Source organism: Cervus canadensis, chromosome 7 (assembly GCF_019320065.1).
Source record: "Cervus canadensis isolate Bull #8, Minnesota chromosome 7, ASM1932006v1, whole genome shotgun sequence".
NCBI lineage: Eukaryota > Metazoa > Chordata > Mammalia > Artiodactyla > Cervidae > Cervus > Cervus canadensis.
Window position 1 is genome coordinate 17,781,314 of NC_057392.1, and position 19,441 is coordinate 17,800,754.

Below are 19,441 nucleotides of genomic sequence, written 5' to 3' on the forward strand. Positions count from 1 at the left end.
TGGTGATGGGGGCCTGTGACTGGTTCTCCCCATCACTGGGCAGCCGGGCAGGAGTCCTGGGTCTTTATCTGAGGACTGCCTTTGTCACTGTGAGGTCACCTTCGTGAACCTCAGCCATGTGGCTTCAGGGTTTCAATTGACTTGCTGGAGGTACCTGTCCCCAGTATGCGACATTGCCATAGATCAGCAATACATCCCCCTGAAAACTTCTGCTTTTAGTTAAGACAGCTGGCTTGATTAGTTGCTCAGTCATGTCTGACTCTTTGGGATCCCATGGACTATAGCCCACCAGGCTCCTCTGTCCATGGGATTCTCCAGACAAGAATACTGGAATGGGTTGCCATTTCCTCCTCCAGCGGATCTTCCCGACTCAGGGATCAAACCCGTGTCTCCTGCATTGCAGGCGGATTCAAGACAGGTGGGAATGCAATATGCGTGAACGGCAGAGCCCCCTTACTGCTCTGTAAGTCTTCCTGGGCCACAGCGACACTTTCATTGTCATGAATGATCTGAGCTCCTGTGGCCTCCGTGGGGCAGGAATACAGGCCAATCCTTAGAAACGAACACGTAAGTGCATGGAATTGGTCACTAGGCAGAATCACAGCTGAACCCTGGGGCACATCCTTTGTGTTTGAGGCTCACCCTTTATGGGGACTGGAGACCGGCCAGAACCCTAAAAGGTACATCTTGGGTAAGAAGACTCTACATTTTAAACCTACTCAAAAGTTCTGAAGTCACCTCAGTGGAACTCTGAGGTTCTTGTAAGAGAAATAACTGCCATAAAAATAAATGTACGTGGTGATGCTCCACCTCTGGAAGGCTATTTTTGAAGTATATCATCCAGAAAAAAAGAAAATGAGTATGAAAATTTCCTACAGCTATTAAGTTTAGATAGAATTTCTTTTCAAAATTTTAGATTGGAGGGAGGGTGGGCAACCCAGTGCTATTCTTAGGCTCTGTCTTCCCTCTAGGATGAGGTCTTGGCAAATGGCACAGACAAGATGATCAAGCCCTGTTTCACTGTCAAATGGATCAGCCGTGTTCCCCATCCAGGGTGCTGTGACCTTGTCGTGCAACTCCAAGTCCAGTCTTAATCCTGGAGATGGGAGTGGGCCACACACCCTCAAAGTATAATCAGGGTGATTGTAATCATGGGAGGACGTTTAGAAACTTCTGTGTTTCTCTTTGCAGGGCAGGAGTGAAGGGCAGAGGGAGCAGTGTGTCTGAGATTCGGGATGCCTGCCACATAGATTCCTTTGGTTTTGCTTTGCGGACTTCACTGGACCCTAGATTTGGCCAATGAAGCATAGCTTCATCGGTACCTGTCAGGTCAGTGGTCTAGCAATTTGAAAGTGACCTTGAAAGGGCGCAGGTAGGGCCCTGAAACTGAGTGTAGTCCTGCTCATTCAGGGAAGAGGGGGCACGCAGGCCTACCTGTGTCTTGAGAGGGGCTGACGCTGTAGCTGTCACTCTCCTTGTCCATTGAGCCTGTGGCCCTGGGCGTTGGCAGCCTCCAGTCGGTGGTGAGGGTGTGTGTTGAAACGGTGGGGTGGGGTCTGTTGAGGGTCCACTGGCTGGCGTACCGGTTCCTCGCTGTGGGCCCAGCCTTGGCATTTCTCCTGGTGGTGGGATCTGGGAAGAACCAGAACAAAGTCTGTGTTTGTCTTTGGGAGGGTGGTTGGCTGTGATCAAGGTGTGGAGCGGGGTTCTCCCGATTCAGCTCTATGATCAACTCATGCTGCCTCCAGGAAGCTCTCCCTGATTGCCCTGTCTGGAGCACTGGTTTCCTTTCCCCTAGGGTCTGAAGCACTCATGTGATACTTAAGCACTTAAACAATCCCTGTAGAGAAAGAACATCAGATTTGGACTCAGGAGTTATGAATTTGAGTCTTGCTCCAGGCTCGTAATAGTTTCATGACACCCCTCATATCACTTAAACTTCCTAAGAATCACCACCTTCTGTAAAAGGGAAGAGTTGGGCCACGTATGCTCTAATGGGGCTTCCCTGCTATAGTATACCTCGAGGTATTCTTACAGGTTGAACTCTGTTCCCTCAAAAAGATTCATATGCCCATATCCTGAGCCTGGAACCTCAGATGGTGGTCGTATTTAGAAGTGGGGTCACTGCTTTTGTTATTAGCTCAGATGAGGCCAGACTGGAGTAGGGTGCCTTCTGGAGCGAACATAACTGGTGTCCTCACAAGACAAGGAGACAGACAAGGAGGAGAGGGTGATGGATCAAGGGCCACAGCTGGACTGCGGAGCTCGGAGACCACCACCACACACTGGGAAGGGGCAAGGAAAGGTACTTCCCTACCGGCTTCAGAGGGGGTGTGGCCTGCTGACACCTTGACTTTGGACCTGTCGCTAGCAGAACTGTGAGCACATAAATTCTGGTTCTTTAAAGCCACTAAAAAAAAAAAAAAAAGCCAGGCAGTTTGTGACATGTTTTTAACTGCAGCTCTAGGAAAGCAAGCAGGGGTCTCCTATATAGATTGCTGTCTAATATTAACTCACTGCCTCAAGTATGACTGTTGTTCATCAACTAAATTGCAATGCTGTAGAGCAGGGGAAGAGGGAAGATCCATTTTTGTCCAAGCACTCTCATATCCCTTTGTATATGGCAGCATCTCTTCAACATGCTTGTTTGAACTCTGATGAAGACTTGGGTGATTCAATGTGGAGAACAAAGGGTTCATGCATGTTCGGATGTCCCGGCTCTGCCATCTTCAGAAACACAGAGATTTATGGACAAACAGGCTGAAGCCAGGTGGGTTTCATCATCTCTAAGTCTGGGAACAGAGGCAAGAGGTCAAGTGGGTAGACTGAGTTCTTAGCTCAACTCTTAGCTAAGAAAAAAAAGATGGTCCAACAGCACAGAGTGTTGGACACTGGAATTCTGTGGAAAAGGGAGAGGCATGATCTTTCTGGGGCTCCATCCTGAAGGCAATATAGGGTCCTTCTCCATTTTTGAATTCTCGCTTTTCAAAGAGGAATTTTAGGCGGTTCTATTTCAAAACTGATCTGGCTACCTCTCTACACTGCCATCTGTGATGACTGCTTATCGCTAATGGAGCACTTACTAAATAACAAAAAACAAAGGGAGAACCTGTGGCCTGATGACATGGACTCATGATGCTCCTGAGCCTCCAAGTTTCTGCAGGACAGAGTAAGGGCGTTCACCCTGGGATCATCCAAAATTAACTGAGAGTCCACTGTGATCCCTGGACACTGACTACTTTGGATGAAAAGGATGAATACATGCAGCTCAGAGTCACTTTACAGCTGAAGCGATGGAAGCTCAGAGAGAAGTGATGCAGCTATTAAGGGATAAGAACAGAACTCAAGACCCCACCTGTCAGTCCAAGACTGCCCATTACTTGGCCAAGTGTGTCCTCAGTCAGACCCTTAAGAGTCAGGCATGGTGTCTGCGTGACACTAGCTCGTCTATAATTCCATGCGGGGTCATGGGGCATGACACTTGAAAGTGGTGAAATGACTTTCTTTTAAAGTGGGGGAATTTTCCTTTTTGCCAGTTTCCACTTATCAGACTTTGAATCTAATCCATCATTCTACAACGCTGCAGAGAAGCATAAAGATGGCAGCTCGGTCGATATATTTTAAGATTTCCTGGATCATCAAAATGCTCCGTCTTGGTGCATAATTCTCTGGGGCATTGATTTTCAGACACATTTCATCCGTTACTTGCAAAATTCCACAGACGACTTTATTGGAGGATTTCGGGGGGCCTTGATTAGAATGTAAATGAGTTATGCTGGAGCGCCAAGCTCTCTGGACAGACAGGTATGAATGATAATTGGGTTTCTCTGCCTAAATGCTAGGAGAGAGGTCCTCAAAGAGACAGAAAAACTTTCTCCTGGGTAGGAGTTTGCATGTCTCCCAGGCACTGTCAACGTGATAAGTGGAGCTTAAATAGTGGAGCTTGTTATTTAAATGCTAATGAATCTTTTCCAGAAAATTACCCAGTCCCTTACATAAGTTTTGAGTGTTCTTATTTTTATTCTTCTTTAAGCTGCTTGTTGGTGCAGCTATGGATCAGGTTTACTCCTGGTGTGGATGCTTATGCAAAAAGGGGTCAGTTTGAGAGTCTCACTTCCAGGACACAATTCCCTCAAACTCCCCAAACCCCACACCTGTGAGCTTCCTTCTGCTAAGCTGACCCATCAATGGTGGGCCAGAGAGAGACCTTCACTCCCAAGGACCACTTTTCCCAGTGAGATCACTCTATCTGGAAAGTTCCATGGTCACATTGCACTACTCAAGCCAGAAGTCTTTTTCAGTTAATTTTGTTCATTATCACTTTTTTTTTCCCTAGATGAAGACAGCTTTACCAGTGGCCTGATAATGTTGGGAATATAGGTCATGATATTACTTTTTGAACTGCAGTTTGTCCTGCTCTAAGCAAGCATCCTATGGGCAAAATTATCTCTGTAGGTAGAATACTACAGAGGGGTTGACACATTTTTTAATCATCAGGTTTTCTGACCTGAACTGAACTTTTCTGTAGGATAGTTTCTAAGATAGCAGCTATAATAAAAACCTTACTTGGCTTCCACTCAGTAATCTTCGTACATCTTCCTAGTTAATCTATTAACCAAATAAATGTTGGGGTTTACTGCCTCTGCATGGAAAGTATTTTATCTGGGACCTCAGCATTATAAATAAATTCCAGTGATGAGGCACCATGCTTGCTAAGCAATCAGTGATAGGGGGTAAGTGATATAAATAACTCTTGGCCTTTCAACATCAGGTCTAAACCTGAATTATTAAGCTTCTGCCCATTGAATCAAATTATTTTAATTATCTTGAACTTGGGATAAGAGAGGATTTGGCAGATAATAGGGTTATAAAACATGCCATGTGGACTGCAATTGTGGGATTAATCAGCTTTTACTCCCTGTCACTGGTTTTTGTCTGTTTCGGATGCTGAGGCCTCAGCTTTGTAGGATGAACTTACCAGTTGTCTCACAGAGAGGATGGAATGAGGAGGGGGCTGAATATTCCTATCATTTAATGAATAAATATTTATGATTCACACACTAGACTCTTCATCTCCGTCAGGTACTTTTCCACTGTATGTTGCATACCAGCATGGGTGATGGAGTGTGGCACATTTTTTTTTTTTTTTAAATCACAACAGGAAAGATTCAATCCATGTTGTAAACTCTTCTTATTTCATATATATGGGAAGCAACTTTCATCCCTAGAGGTCCAATTGGAAGCATCATCTCTGCTTAGAGGCAGTGTGGAGGGGTTGAGAGTGGGGTTTTGGGGTGAGCTCCTCTGAGTCTGGCCCAGCATCACTCCTTGAGGGCTGTGACCTCATCAAGTGCCCACTGCCTTCCTCTCTGGGACTGGGGTGATGACCTCACCCACCATCAACACTGTCGAGAGATGTGAGTGAGATTTACCAGCTAGTGAACTTCAGGCATGTGGGAGGAATCAACCAACCTGGGACTGAACCCATGATTCCTGAGTGACAAACACTTGACCAGGGATGGAGACCATCCTGTTTAACAAAGATGATGATGGGAGATTTGGTAGGTGGACCAGGAAGGCTAGAAATTCACTTTAGAGAACTTCACAGGACATAGCCATGAAAAATCACAGAACTAGATGTTGGACAGGGGAGCCTATGGTGTTGCAGTCCGTGGGATCACAAACAATTGGACACAAGTTAGCGACGGAACAACAAGAGCAACAGATGCTGGAGAATGCCAGGGATGCAGAAAGACATCAACTGGTAGTAACTAGGGCAGTCAGAGGTGAGGGGTGCTGGGGGAAATATCTTCTTTGTCTACCAGTCCAGCCCTGCATGTACCTGGCTGCTTGGCGAACACTCTTTGCATGAAAGAATGAGTGACAATGGATGCATGGTGTCCAGGTAAACATGACAAAACAAACCCAGGTGACATCTAATAGTGATCACATATCTTTGTACCCTTGCACTCTTGTAAGTAAAAAAGTGCATTCAGGTTCCCCAAGGTAATGATACCTCTGGTGAAAAAAGAAAGTGTTACTTGCTCAGTTGTGTCCAGCTCATTGTGACTTTAGGGACTGTAGCCTCCCAGGCTCCTCTGTCCATGGAATTCTCCAGGCAAGAATACTGGAGTGGAATGCCACGCCCTCCTTCAGGGGATCTTCCCAACCCAGGGATCAAGCCCAGGTCTCCCGCATTGCAGGTAGATTCTTTACCATCTGAGCTACCTTAAGTATCTGAAGACTTCCCTGGTGGCTCAGACCGTAAAGCGTCTGCCTACAATGCGGGAGACCCGAGTTCAATCCCTGGGTTGGGAAGATCTCCTGGAGAAGGAAATGGCAACCCACTCCAGTATTCTTGCCTGGAGAATCCCATGGATGGAGGAACCTGGTAGGCTACAGTCCATGCGGTCACAAATCTGAAAAGTGTCCTGGCCCTGGGGGTTGGGGGTGGAGGGAGGATGCAACTGTGTACATAGAAACACTTCTAACTGCAAATCCTGCCTGGTCCCCACAACTCCACTGCTGACTCATCATCGCATCATGCTGTTCTAACTTTTCCTTGTTCAGTTCAGTTCATTTCAGTCATTCAGTCATGTCCAACTCTTTGTGACCCCATGGACTGCAGCACACCAGGCCTCCCTGTCCATCACCAACTCCCAGAGTTTACTCAAACTCATGTCCATTGAGTCTGTGATACCATCCAACCATTTCATCCTCTGTCTTCCCTTTCTCCTCCTGTCTTCAATCTTTCCCAGCAGCAGGGTCTTTTCCAATTAGTCTGTTCTTCACACCAGGTGGCCAAAGTATTGGACTTTCAGCTTCAACATCAGTCCTTCCAATGAATATTCAGGACTGATTTCCTTTAGGATGGACTGGTTGGATCTCCTTGCTGTCCAAGGGACTCTCAAGAGCCTTCTCCAACACCACAGTGCCAAAGCATCAATTCTTCGGCACTCAGCTTTCTTTATAATCCAATTCTCACATCCCTATGTGACGACTGGAAAAACCAAAGCTTTGACTAGATGGACCTTTGTTGGCAAAGTAATGTCTCTGCTTTTTAATATGCTGTCTAGGTTGATCATAACTTTTCTTCCAAGGAGCAAGCTTCTTTTAATTTCATGGCTGCAGTCACCATCTGCAGTGATTTTAGAAGCCCAAAGAAATAAAGTCTTCCACTATTTCCATTGTTTCCCCATCTATTTCCCATGAATTAATGGGACCAGATACCATGATTTTAGTTTTCTGAATGTTGAGTTTTAAGCCAACTTTTTCACTCTCCTCTTTCACTTTCAACAAGAGGCTCTTTAGTTCTTCTTTGCTTTCTGCCATAAGGGTGGTGTCATCTGTATATCTGAGGTTATTGATATTTCTCCTGGCAATCTTGATTCCAGCTTGTGCTTCATCCAGCCCAGCATGTCTCATGATATACTCTGCATATAAGTTAAATAAGCAGGGTGACAATATACAGCCTTGACGGACTCCTTTCCCAATTTGGAACCAGTCTGTTGTTCCATGTCCAGTTCTAACTGTTGTTTCTTGACCTGTATACAGATTTCTCAGGAGGCAGGTCGGGTGGTCTGGTATTCCCATCTGTTGAAGAATTTTCCAGAGTTTGCTGTGATCCACACAGTCAAAGGCTTTCACACAGTCAAAAAAGCAGAAATAGATATTTTTCTGAAACTCTCTTGCTTTGTCAATGATCCAATGGGTGTTAGCAATTTGATCTCTGGTTCCTCTGCCTTTTCTAAATCCGGCTTGAACATCTGGAATTTCACGGTTCACATATTATTGAAGCCTGGCTTGGAGAATTTTGAGCATTATTTTACTAGGATGCGAGATGAGTGCAATTGTGCGGTAGTTTGAACATTCTTTGGCATTGCCTTTCTTTGGGATTGGAATGAAAACTGACCTTTTCCAGTCCTGTAGCCATTGCTGAGTTTTCCAAATTTGCTGGTATACCGAGTGCAGCACTTTAACAGCATCATCTTTTAGGATTTTAAATAGTGCAATTAGAATTCCATTACCTCCACTAGGTTTGTTCATAGTGATACTTCCTAAGGCCCACTACACTTCACATTCCAGGATGTCTGGCTCTAGGTGAGTGATTCTACCATTGTGGTTATCTGGGTCATGAAGATCTTTTTTGTCCAGTTCTTCTGTGTATTCTTGCCACCTCTTCTTAATATCTTCTGCTTCTGTTAGGTCCATACCATTTCTGTCCTTTATTGTGCCCATCTTTGTATGAAATGTTCCCTTGGTACCTCTAATTTTCTTGAAGAGATCTCTAGTCTTTCCCATTTTATTGTTTTCCTCTGTTTCTTTGCATTGATCACTGAGGAAGGCTTACTGATAAATGAAAAATGCTTTCATTCCTCGTTTCACATTGACTTCCTTCACTCAGAGGAAGAGAAAGTCTTTCTGTACCTTATGATGCACCCCCATCCCTGAGCACTGGGCCACATGAGAAGTAACTAACATCTTCATAAATTCTTCTGAGTCTGAATGAAGGAATCCTTCATGCTCCCCCACTGTTCTTACACCATGCAAGCCATAAGGCCATGAGAGACATCACTATGCCCCTTCCACCAGCCTCTTGCCTGCCACTGCCCTCTCACCTGTTGGAGCTTCTGCTAGTGACTCCGATGCAGGTCTCTGTGGATATTCTGACAGCTGTCAGGCCAGCCTTCCCTCGTTCTTGGGCTGACTAAGCAGCCAGCAGGCTCCCTGTGCTTTAGTTGCACTGCCCTCCTCTCCAGTCTTAACCTTTGATGACTAGCCCTTGTGCATCTCTGCCAGTTGAGCATGGACAGGGAGCTGGAAATGCTGGTTCTTTTCACCTGGTGAGCAGGGAGGATGCTGTGCCATGAGCCTGGCAGGCCTGAGGCTCCTGCACCGCAGAGCCACGGTAGACACCTCCTCTGCGCTCCAGGATCACGCCCAACACCTGGGGAAGTGTTTCTCAAGAATCGGATCAGACAACCAGCGTCAGGACCATCACCCAGGGTGGTGGTTATAATGTAGAGTCCCTGGCCCCACCCTAGACAAAGCAGCTCAGTATCCCTGGGGGTGGAGGCCGGAATGAGTATTTTAAACAGGCACCCAGGTAATTCTGATGCACTCAGGAGACTGGGAGCCACTTCCTGGGGCAATGTCCTGGGTCCCCTCCCTCTTTCCTACCCTCCTCCTCAGGTCTCGATTAACAAAGGCTTGCTGAGGTCAGGGATCCACTGATGGAAGTCCCCCGGGGTCTATAATCTTTCTGGGGTTGAATAGCCCTAAGTTGAAAAGCCCTAGAAAAGGCAGAGGAACCAGAGATCAAATTGCCAACATTCGATGGATCGTCAAAAAAGCAAGAGAGTTCCAGAAAAACATCTATTTCTGCTTTATTGACTATGCCAAAGCCTTTGACTGTGTGGATCACAGCAAACTCTGGAAAATTCTTCAACAGATGGGAATATCAAACCACCTGACCTGCCTCTTGAGAAATCTGTATGCAGGCCAAGAAGCAACAGTTAGAACTGGACATGGAACAACAGACTAGTTCTAAATTGGGAAAGGAGCCCATCAAGGCTGTATATTGTCACCCTGCTTATTTAACTTATATGCAGAGTACATCATGAGACATGCTGGGCTGGATGAAGCACAAGCTGGAATCTAGATTGCCGGGAGAAATATCAATAACCTCAGATATGCAGATGATACCACCCTTATGGCAGAAAGCGAAGAACTAAAGAGCCTCTTGTTGAAAGTGAAAGAGGAGAGTGAAAAAGTTGGCTTAAAACTCAATGTTCAGAAAACTAAGATCATGGTATCCGGTCCCATCAATTCATGGCAAATAGATGAGGAAACAATGGAAATAGTGGGAGACTTTATTTCTTTGGGCTTCTAAAATCACTGCAGATGGTGACTGCAGCCATGAAATTAAAAGAAGCTTGCTCCTTGGAAGAAAAGTTATGATCAACCTAGACAGCATATTAAAAAGCAGAGACATTACTTTGCCAACAAAGGTCCATCTAGTCAAAGCTTTGGTTTTTCCAGTCGTCACATAGGGATGTGAGAATTGGATTATAAAGAAAGCTGAGTGCCGAAGAATTGATGCTTTGGCACTGTGGTGTTGGAGAAGGCTCTTGAGAGTCCCTTGGACAGCAAGGAGATCCAACCAGTCCATCCTAAAGGAAATCAGTCCTGAATATTCATTGGAAGGACTGATGTTGAAGCTGAAAGTCCAATACTTTGGCCACCTGGTGTGAAGAACAGACTAATTGGAAAAGACCCTGCTGCTGGGAAAGATTGAAGGTGGGAGAAGAAGGAGACAGAGGATGAGATGGTTGGATGGCATCACCGACTCAATGGACATGAGTTTGAGTAAACTCTGGGAGTTGGTGATGGACAGGGAGGCCTGGCGTGCTACACAGTCCATGGGGTCACAAAGATTTGTACACGACTGAGCAAATGAACCGAACTGAAGTAGCTCAGAAAGCCATCCATGTAGTGCAGGGTCCTGAAGTCACCAGATGCAGGCTTGGGAGGATTGTGATGGAAAAGTTCATAGCTGGGGAGAATGTCAAGGACCCAGGAGTAATTTCTAAAAGCAAGTCTCTTAGTCCTACATGTTCCTTCAGAAAGCTGATCCTCATTCATGTCTTAAGAAAGTACTCATGTCACCAGAGAAGGAAGGATGTGAGATGACATAGAGAGGAGGAATAAAAGACTCCTTTAGAATGCTCTTGAAAACATATTTTTCAAGTGAATTTCAGTAACTGCTAGCACTGTTTTCCTGCATAGTGTGATGTTATTTAGGAATCAACCAGTTTGCTTCATGAAGCTCAGTGCATTTCACAAATGCTTTACAAGTCAGACATTATAAAAAATAGCTTTTAACAATGTAATATTTATTTTTCTAATTATAGCACTCTACTTGGAGAATGTAAATTTCTGCAAAGAGAGTGATTAATGATTTAAAAGCTAGACATCAAAGCTTCTGAAAAGATAGTAATCAGGGCATCCAAACAATTTCAATTATGAAGGAACCAGAATATCTAATTAATAAGCTTTAGATACATATTAGGGGATTTAATTTCATTGCAGTAATTAATTTCCATATAACATGCAGTCAGATATTAATAATTAAACCAAACACAATCCCCATATTAAACAGAATTATGTTTTTTTCAAACAGTGGTTCAGGAGGAAAGCATAAGTTTGGAGGACAGACAGACCCACAGCTCAATCTGGGTTTCACTACAGAGTACGTGTACAATTTGGGGCTGTTTCCTCACTCATAAAACGGGGGCTCTGAGAGCTGCTGTGTAAATAGCTACCTTGCAGAGTTGTTGTAAAGATAAAAATATGACATCAATCTTTTTACCCCAACCCTGGCACAGAAGCGATGCTCACTAAGGTTAGCCAATTTCTTCTTTCCTGTGTTGTCTAAATTTAAAAGAATATTAATAAGTTGACCTGAAATTTCTAACACTTTCATAGTAAACCAAGAGTTACTGGCTTTAGTTGATATAACTTTTTAAAAGATTTATTTGATTTGGAGCATTTTTAAAGTTTTTGTTTAGTCTGTTACAATATTGCTTCTGTTTTATATTTTGGATTTTTGGCCACAAGGAATGTGGGATCTTAGCTCTCCGAACCAGGAATCAAATCTGCACCCCAGCACTGGAATGCAAAGTCTTAACCTGGACCACAAGGGAAGTCCCTCAGGTGACACAATTTTAATGACAGCTAAGATCAAACAATACAAACTCAGCCTCCCAAAGACGTCATTACACCTATCTGTTTCTTAGGCAGAGAGTTAAGAAGTCCCACGCTTTACTGCATAGGGATGGGCCACGGATGCCTTTTCAGCACTGACCACATCTACATGGTTTAAATGATGTTTGAGCCACTCACTCGTTCCTGGCCGAGCGTCTGAAACATCCACCAAGGGCCCCGTGGCCTGCGACACGGACTGGTAATGGACCGTGTGCGTCACCGTCAGGGACTTCTGCTTCGCGGCCTCTCCGAAGTCAGCATCCGTCAACAGGACTGTGGAGCGATCGTCTGCAGAACAGCGGAGGGAGATACAGGAACCCAGACACGGTCATCCCCAGCCAGGGACTTCCTGGCCACCTCTCTCCTTAGCACTTGCATTATTATTATTTTTTTAATTTTAAAATTTTTATTGAAGTATAAATTCTTTACAATGCTATGTTAGTTTCTGCTGTACCGTGACGTGTACAGTGAAGTGAAGCCATATGTATGCATATATCTCTTCCCTCTTGGACCTCCGTCCCATCGCCCCATCCCACCCCTCTAGGTCATCGCAGAGCAGAGTTGAGCTCCCCGTGCTACATGGCAGGTTCCCACTAGCTGTCTATTTCACCCTTGGCAGTGTGTGTATATCAATCCTGTTCTCCCAGCCTGTCCCACCCTCCCCTTCCCCACTCTCTGCCTACGTGTTTGTTTTTATGCCTGCCTCTCTATTCCTGGCCTGGAAATAGGTTCATCTGTACCATTTCCCACCCCCACCCCCAGATTCCACTTTATTGTTAATAGCAACAGCAATAAAAACCTCATCTCAACCAGCAAAAACAAAAAAATATTCAAGCACTGAATTAGAATGACTCTAAGATGCAAAAAATAGGTTTTCCTTCTTTAAGGAGCATGTCTTAAAGAGAATGACCATGGAGAAACATTTCCTCTCTCTCCTGGTTTCTTCTCATTAAGCACACATTGATCTGGGGAGGCCTATTGGGTGGCTGTCCATTTAACAGAGTTTGGGGTTTATGTGTTTGTCAAAAGCTCGCCTGAGACACCACCAGCCTTGTCAGTATCACAGAGAATGGGGCTGCCACTGTAAATAAGCTCTGTTTGTGGTACAAGAAAAACTCCTCTGCCGTGGTCTGTCCTGGGGTGATGGTGAATGTTCAGTATGTGTGGGGGGAGGGGAAGAGAAGGGCCAGTCTTCTGGGCGTCCTGGTTCCTTGATTTTAACTGTTCTGGGGTATATGCCTTGCCTTCCCACTTCTCCCGAGATCCAGGGACTCTTCTGCATTCTGTAACTGACTTCTCAAAATGACTCACTTGTCAGATTTCCCAGATCCTACTGGTTCAGACATTTGAAGGTTAGGGAAGCCCGGACACAGATGGATTCAGAGCATTTTATGCTTTGGGAGGAGGGGCAGGTGTTCGGGATGTATGTCATTGGTGGTCTGTCTCAGATTTTCATTACTTTGTTGTGGTAATAATTTTCTTATTTTCCTAAGAGTTTTTTGACTTCAAGGGATACTTTGACTAGGGTATTTGGATTTTTCATACATTTTCAGGTACTGCGGGCTGGGGTTATGTTCATATGCATTTACCAGTCAGCCAGGACCACGTCGCAGCAGCCTTGACATGGAAGGGTAATGGGAAAGTTATAAACAACACAGCTAGACGTCTGTGTCCAAAAAAGGCTCTGAACAGAACGAACCTTACAAAATCAAATTACTCAGGCTCTGGCAGGAGAGGAAAACCTCTTGAAGTCAGAATAAGATTTCTTGGCAGAAAAAAACAGAGGAAGGACTGCCAGGAGGTTGGTGGCACCCAGCGTGTGGTGTAGCCAGGTTGGGAGCGTGTAGCATGTGGGAGCCAGGACTCAGCTTGGGGGGGTCCCATCCAGGGGGGGGTCCCACCCAGCAGCCACCCCTCCATCCTCTAACAGGGCTGCCTTTCCCCGGAGACAGGTTCTTACGACTAGACCGGTATCAGAGGCCCCACACCTACCTTTGTTTTGATCCCTAGCACTGTGCTGTGGCTTCTAGCATGCAGACCTGGTAAGAACATACAGAGGACCTTCGGGGCTGGGTGTGCAGTTTTAATGGGGCATTTCAAGTGCCTGTCTGTTTTTGAGGTTGGCCATCCATTCTGGCTAGAAATTAATGGCACTTCCATATCGGATTCTTGTAGGCAGAGCCCAGAGCGTTTGAAAGCATCACATCTCTACTTCCCCAATAACTTTAAAATGCCATTGACCACCTGTCAGGTGCCCCTGGGAGGTAAACGACTCTTGGTGATGGATGATCCTGCTACAGTTACGGTGCATCTTGGGCGAAGGGTCGTTACTATGTACAGAAGCGACAGGCAGACCTTTCTCTGCTGTTGGGTCGGCAGTGACCAGCTACTGGGAGGTGACACACCACTCCCAGGATCCGCCCAGTGATGTATTTTAACAGCCGTGGGTAGAATCATTAAGTCTAGTGAGGAACAGTTAGCAAATGTCAAAATTGTAATATAAAGTCAAAGGAGTTACAATTTGATTTCTGAACTGATGTTTGAAAGGAAATCTTAGGGTTTTTTCCTTAATTTTAATTTTATCTTGGAGTATAGTTGATTTATAATAGCTAGCTTCAGGTGTACAACAAAGTGATTCACTTGTATACATATATCCACTCCTTTTCAGATTCTTTTCCTGTGAGGGTAATTACAGAGTTATTAGCAGAGTTGCCTGTGCTATATAGTAGGCCCTTGTTAACTATCTGTTTTAAGGAAATCTTAGTTTTAAAGCTCTGAGGTTTGATAAAAGAGATCCGTATATACTATAGGAAAGGTCAGGAGAAACCACACCCAGAGCCTTGCCTGATCTGAGCCAGCTGATGAAATCTCATGTACTTCGGGATGGGTTCCCAGACAACACGGCAGTATTTGATCGAGGGCCACCTTGGACTTGACCGAGCTGTGTAAGTGCTGTTAAGCCTGAAACAACCTTGAATCCAGCAATGGCAGCCCAGGCCTCAGAATTTAGGAGCCACAAGGTCAGATGTTTCTGCTCCTCTATTAGAGACAATACGGGGCAGGATGGGGACAAGGGGCCATGGAGGGTTCTGGCCTGTGAAAACTGTCTTCCTGGCAGGAGGGATCAAGGGTCCATGCCAGGAGGTGGGTTGCTTTAGTCAAACCACAGAGAAGGGTTGTCCTGGGATGGAGCGCCAACAAACATCTTCCAGAACAAACACAGAGTAAAGTTTGAAAAGGGGCAGCCTAGGAAACCTGCCTCAGAGTCTGTTTCCATGGATACACGTGGGGGGAGTCCAGCCATACTTTTAAGGCGAGTGGTTCTAGGGGGTAGCCTTATTGATATGGAAGCAGGTGACACCCATTGAAGGTGAAGCAGCGGGCCAGGAGGGGGCTCTGCTCTGGTTCCACTCCTGTCTATGTGACCTTCAAGCTACAGAACTTCTCGACGTCCCTGTTCCTAAGGAGTTTTCTACGTGCATTGGGAGGAGTGAGTTAAATAATGCACATAAAGTGCACATAAAGGATATAATGTTTAAAGAGCTCTTAATTGTTCTTATTGTCGTTTAGTGACTAAGTCATGTTCAACTCTTTGGGACCCACCAGGCTCCTCTGTCCATGGGATTTCCCAGACAAGAATACTGGATTGGGTTGCCACTTCCTTCTCCAGGGGATCTTCCCAAGTCAGGGATCGAACCCACATCTGTGTCGCCTGCACTGGCATGCGGATTCTTTACCACTAGCGCCACCTGGGAAGTCCAAAGATTTAATAGCCATATTTAAACAGCCCAGTATAATTGGGATGCTCTAAGGACCAAGGCAACCCACTCCAGCATTCTTGCCTCCAGAATTCCATGGACAGAGGAGCCTGGTGGGCTACAGTCCATAGGGTTGCAAAGAGTCAGACACGTCTAAGTGACAGAAGGATCTAACTAGTAAACTTCAGAAGGGAGCCTCATGTGTTTAGGGAGACTCTAAGGGCAAGATCAGGGGCTCGACTTGTTTGTCCATATTTCCCTGTTCCCTCTGTATGCTTAGTCATGTCCAACTCTTTTGTGACCCCATGGACTGTAGCCTGCCAGGCTCCTCTGGTCATGGAATTTTCCAGGCAAGAATACTGGAGTGGGTTGCCATTTCCTTTTCTAGGGGATCTTCCCAGCTCAGGGATTGAACCTGGGGATTCTTTACCACTGAGCCACCAGGAAAGCCCAATGAGCTCTTCATAAGTGTTAGCTATTCTTCTGATCATTGCAGCAATGGAAATATGAGGTGTCTGATTCTGGAATAAATAGAACCATCTAAGTAGGCTGTGTGGACAGCAGACTTAGAGTAGAAAAAGGCCAGAAGGAGTCGAGACACCTGGGTTCAGGGCAGACAGGCGGCTGAAGTTCTGTAGGTGTCTGTTTTGTGATCATGGAACGGAGGAACTGGGACTTCTCCAAAGCCATGAGAAAGAAACCATCACAGGATATCTATGGGGTGCCAAGGGGTGGAGAAAGATGCCCTGTGTGAAGACATCTGTAGAATTTAAACGTTTTCTTTAATAAAGTCCTTAGTGGAGCTGAGGAGGAGCTCAGAAAGTGGGTTTCCAAGATGGGGTCTTAGCGTGCAGCCTGTTGTGGCTTGCTTGATTACAGATATCGGTTCTTCGGAGTGGCACTGACAGCCTCTCAAGGAAAGATCCAACTTGGGTCAGAGTTGGGGTTCTCTCTGGTGAACTCTGTGGTTTTTCTAAGTTCATGTCCCCCATGTTTGCTGGTACTTATTATTCTCAATAACAATTGTCTACCTTCTAACTTGTTTGCTCATGTAACATTCAAGATGTTCCCATATCTAGTATTTTCCGTGGCTCAGGGTTTGGGCAGAGAGGGCATGGCTGTAGCAGCCACACTGTGTAAAGCGGCAAACAGGACACCTTACCGATGGTCTCCATTGTGTCTCTCTCTTCAATCAAGAGCTGAGCCCTGGGTATGTCAATATGCATCCTCAGGGTTTGCTGTTGCTTGCTCAAGGTGTCTGAAGTCCGGGTATTCTTACTGGGAATAAAATAAGGGGGATACATTAATGAATTTGTTCAGTGTTACATTAGGCAAACCAACTAGACTTATAATCTAATTATGTGAATGCCGGTGGGGAGGGGAGGGAAAGGAGCACATGATAGTTTTTTCTCCTTCATGCAAATGATATTTATTAATATTAAGTTTCAGCAGTCAGTTGTGAGGTTCAGAAAATATCAACTGTCAATAGAGATTGGTTCTACAACTAACAGGAGAAACTTACTTTGGAATTTCCCATTTCTTGTGTAAAAACCAAACAAAATATACATACAGAAACATTCTTAAATCAACAACATTTTCATTGGTTAGACATGAGATATTCTAAAGATGGCAAGGGAGAAAACATGTGTACTGGTTAGTCCCCGAATGGGGTTTTACTGGTAAATTTGTTTTCTACCTGGAGTCACTTTTTTTTTTTTGTTCTAGTAACAAATCATAAACCTTGTTAGCTTTCCTGACAATAGTTTAGTTTTCTGAATCCAATTACATTTTAGAAGAGAGAGAAAAAAGCAATTACTATAAGAATTTATCTCAAAATTTGTGTACCAGAAAATTGCTCTTAGAGTGAGCTGTCTTCTAAAAGTAAATGAAAATAGGTAGTAAAGCTGCATGGTATAATCAAGTTCAGTTACAGCTCACAGTAAAAAAAAAAAAAAGAAAAAAAGAAAATAATCTGCATGTTGGACAAAAATACAAGAAAGTTGATAAAAGCTCTAATTAGCGATCCACAATCGAAAAATGGTTGTTCAATCTTTATAGAATTATAAGAATCAAGTAGATTTAAAAATATATTCTGAAGTACCCTCCAGAAAGCAGCAACCATTCAGATAATTAAATCAATGTGATAATCCATGGTGTCTTTAAATCTAGCTCATTTACTGCCAAATTCTGTTTTGAGAGAGGTTTGTGGTGCTTGGCACACTCTTGATGGTTTACCCTCTGTTAATTACATGTTAATAGGGGACAATAAAGGTGCACCTGTATTGAAATCTCAAATGCTTTTAGCTTCAACCAAGCATTCACCAGGAGTCCCAGATTCTTCCTTGACCATGAGGACTCATCCACTCTTGAACCATGTGGTTGATGAATGTTAATAATCTGAAGGTCAAGTTCACTCAAGAAGCCCTTTACATGTTTGCATTCAGAGGTCCATGTTAATATTCTGAATATTTTACAGTGGCTCTTTCTCCCTTTGGGTGTAAACAAAACAGCTTTGAAAGGCACAGCAGCCCTCCTAGGACTTGATCTTGTACCAGATTTTCTATCTCTTCAGATGAGTAACTGGGTTATGTAGCTAGACCATGCTAATTACGCAGAGCCCAAATTCAAACGTTTTGGCCTGAATTTTTCGCATGGTCTATAAATGGTTTTAAATTATTTACTTACCCAAGTTCTCACTTTATTTTTGTGTGCATTTAAAGCAAAGATTCAGATCCTTGTATAAAATGAAGAGCGTTGGTGACTCGGGAGGGCTGTGGTTACGTCAGATAAGCTCTATTTCCACAAAAACATATGGGGGACTCCTCCTCTGTGAATATCTGAGATCTGTTTCGAAACTTCATGAGGGACCGGAGCTTGTCCTTGCACCAAAAATAGAAGTGTGAGCTAGTTCCTTCTGCTCCTCATGAATAGTGATGAGGCAGTCAGCGGCTGCTCAATGAACAGCTAGGGATCCGCACACTATACTTAACAATGAGGGGTCTGCTTGACACAGGAAGCCAGTGACATCACCGCTGTGCTCCACTTCAATTGGCACAAGGACTTAGAATATGACTGAACCTGGTGAACATGGACCATCAAAGCTGGAGGTGAATGCCCCTTCACCGCAGGACCAAGCTGCCAAGCCCTGCGGCAGGCAGGTGGGAAAATGACCCCCAAAACCTTAAGATTCAAAGTCTAATTGTCCCTCCTCCCTTTGTGCTTGCTGTTTCCTTTGCTGGGACACACTCCCCTGACCCAAAGCCATGGAGTGGCCCCCTCTGTCCATCTTTTCAGAGGAGCCAGCTGACCCTGCTGTGGAAACTCCCCATTCTCCACTTAATTTTGTCTCCTCAGCACTTACAACTTCCTAGCAGGTGTTTGAATGAGTTATTTATAAGGTGTCCCTGCCAATGGACTATAAGCTTCCTAAAGGGTATTTTCATTTCTTCTGTCCCCTGTATCGCCCTGAAACTTGGGACAGTATGTGACTGAAGTAGGTGCTCAATTAATATTTGTTGAAGGTTGTTGAATGAATAATGCTTGGGCACAATGGGAGCTGAGTCACACCTCCAGAAGATTGCACTTTAGAGTCAATAACATCCTCCTCAATCTAAAAAGGTTATTAGATCTCAGGCAGGTTGCTTCTTTATATTAGTCTGTGCTGCCATATTCTATGATCTATTGTTACATGAAGGTTGATTTCCCTAAGCTATAACAATTGGTCATTAGAATAGCAGCAAACCTTTTTTTAAAAAAAATCTAATTAAAGAAACTTCATTTGTAATCTGAAAAAAGATCTGAATGTTTTTACGGAGGAAGCAAAATTGCCTCTTTTATATGATATGGGATCATGCTAAATATATTAGCTAGCTATTATTGAAATATAATCATCTGCCATCCATTTGCCATCTGGCTGT

General features: G+C 44.6%; 1 protein-coding gene across 1 annotated transcript in view; it reads right to left on the reverse strand.

Moving 5' to 3' along the window:
* Positions 1-19,441, reverse strand: part of DSCAM (DS cell adhesion molecule) — an 806,431-nt gene that overhangs the window by 17,827 nt on the left and 769,163 nt on the right. Inside the window, exons 29-31 of the mRNA XM_043474457.1 lie at positions 16,687-16,802; positions 11,905-12,054; positions 1,435-1,632 (exon numbers count right to left, since the gene is read on the reverse strand). Of these exons, the coding sequence (XP_043330392.1) occupies positions 1,435-1,632; positions 11,905-12,054; positions 16,687-16,802 (464 nt within the window). The remainder of the gene's footprint in view (positions 1-1,434; positions 1,633-11,904; positions 12,055-16,686; positions 16,803-19,441) is intronic.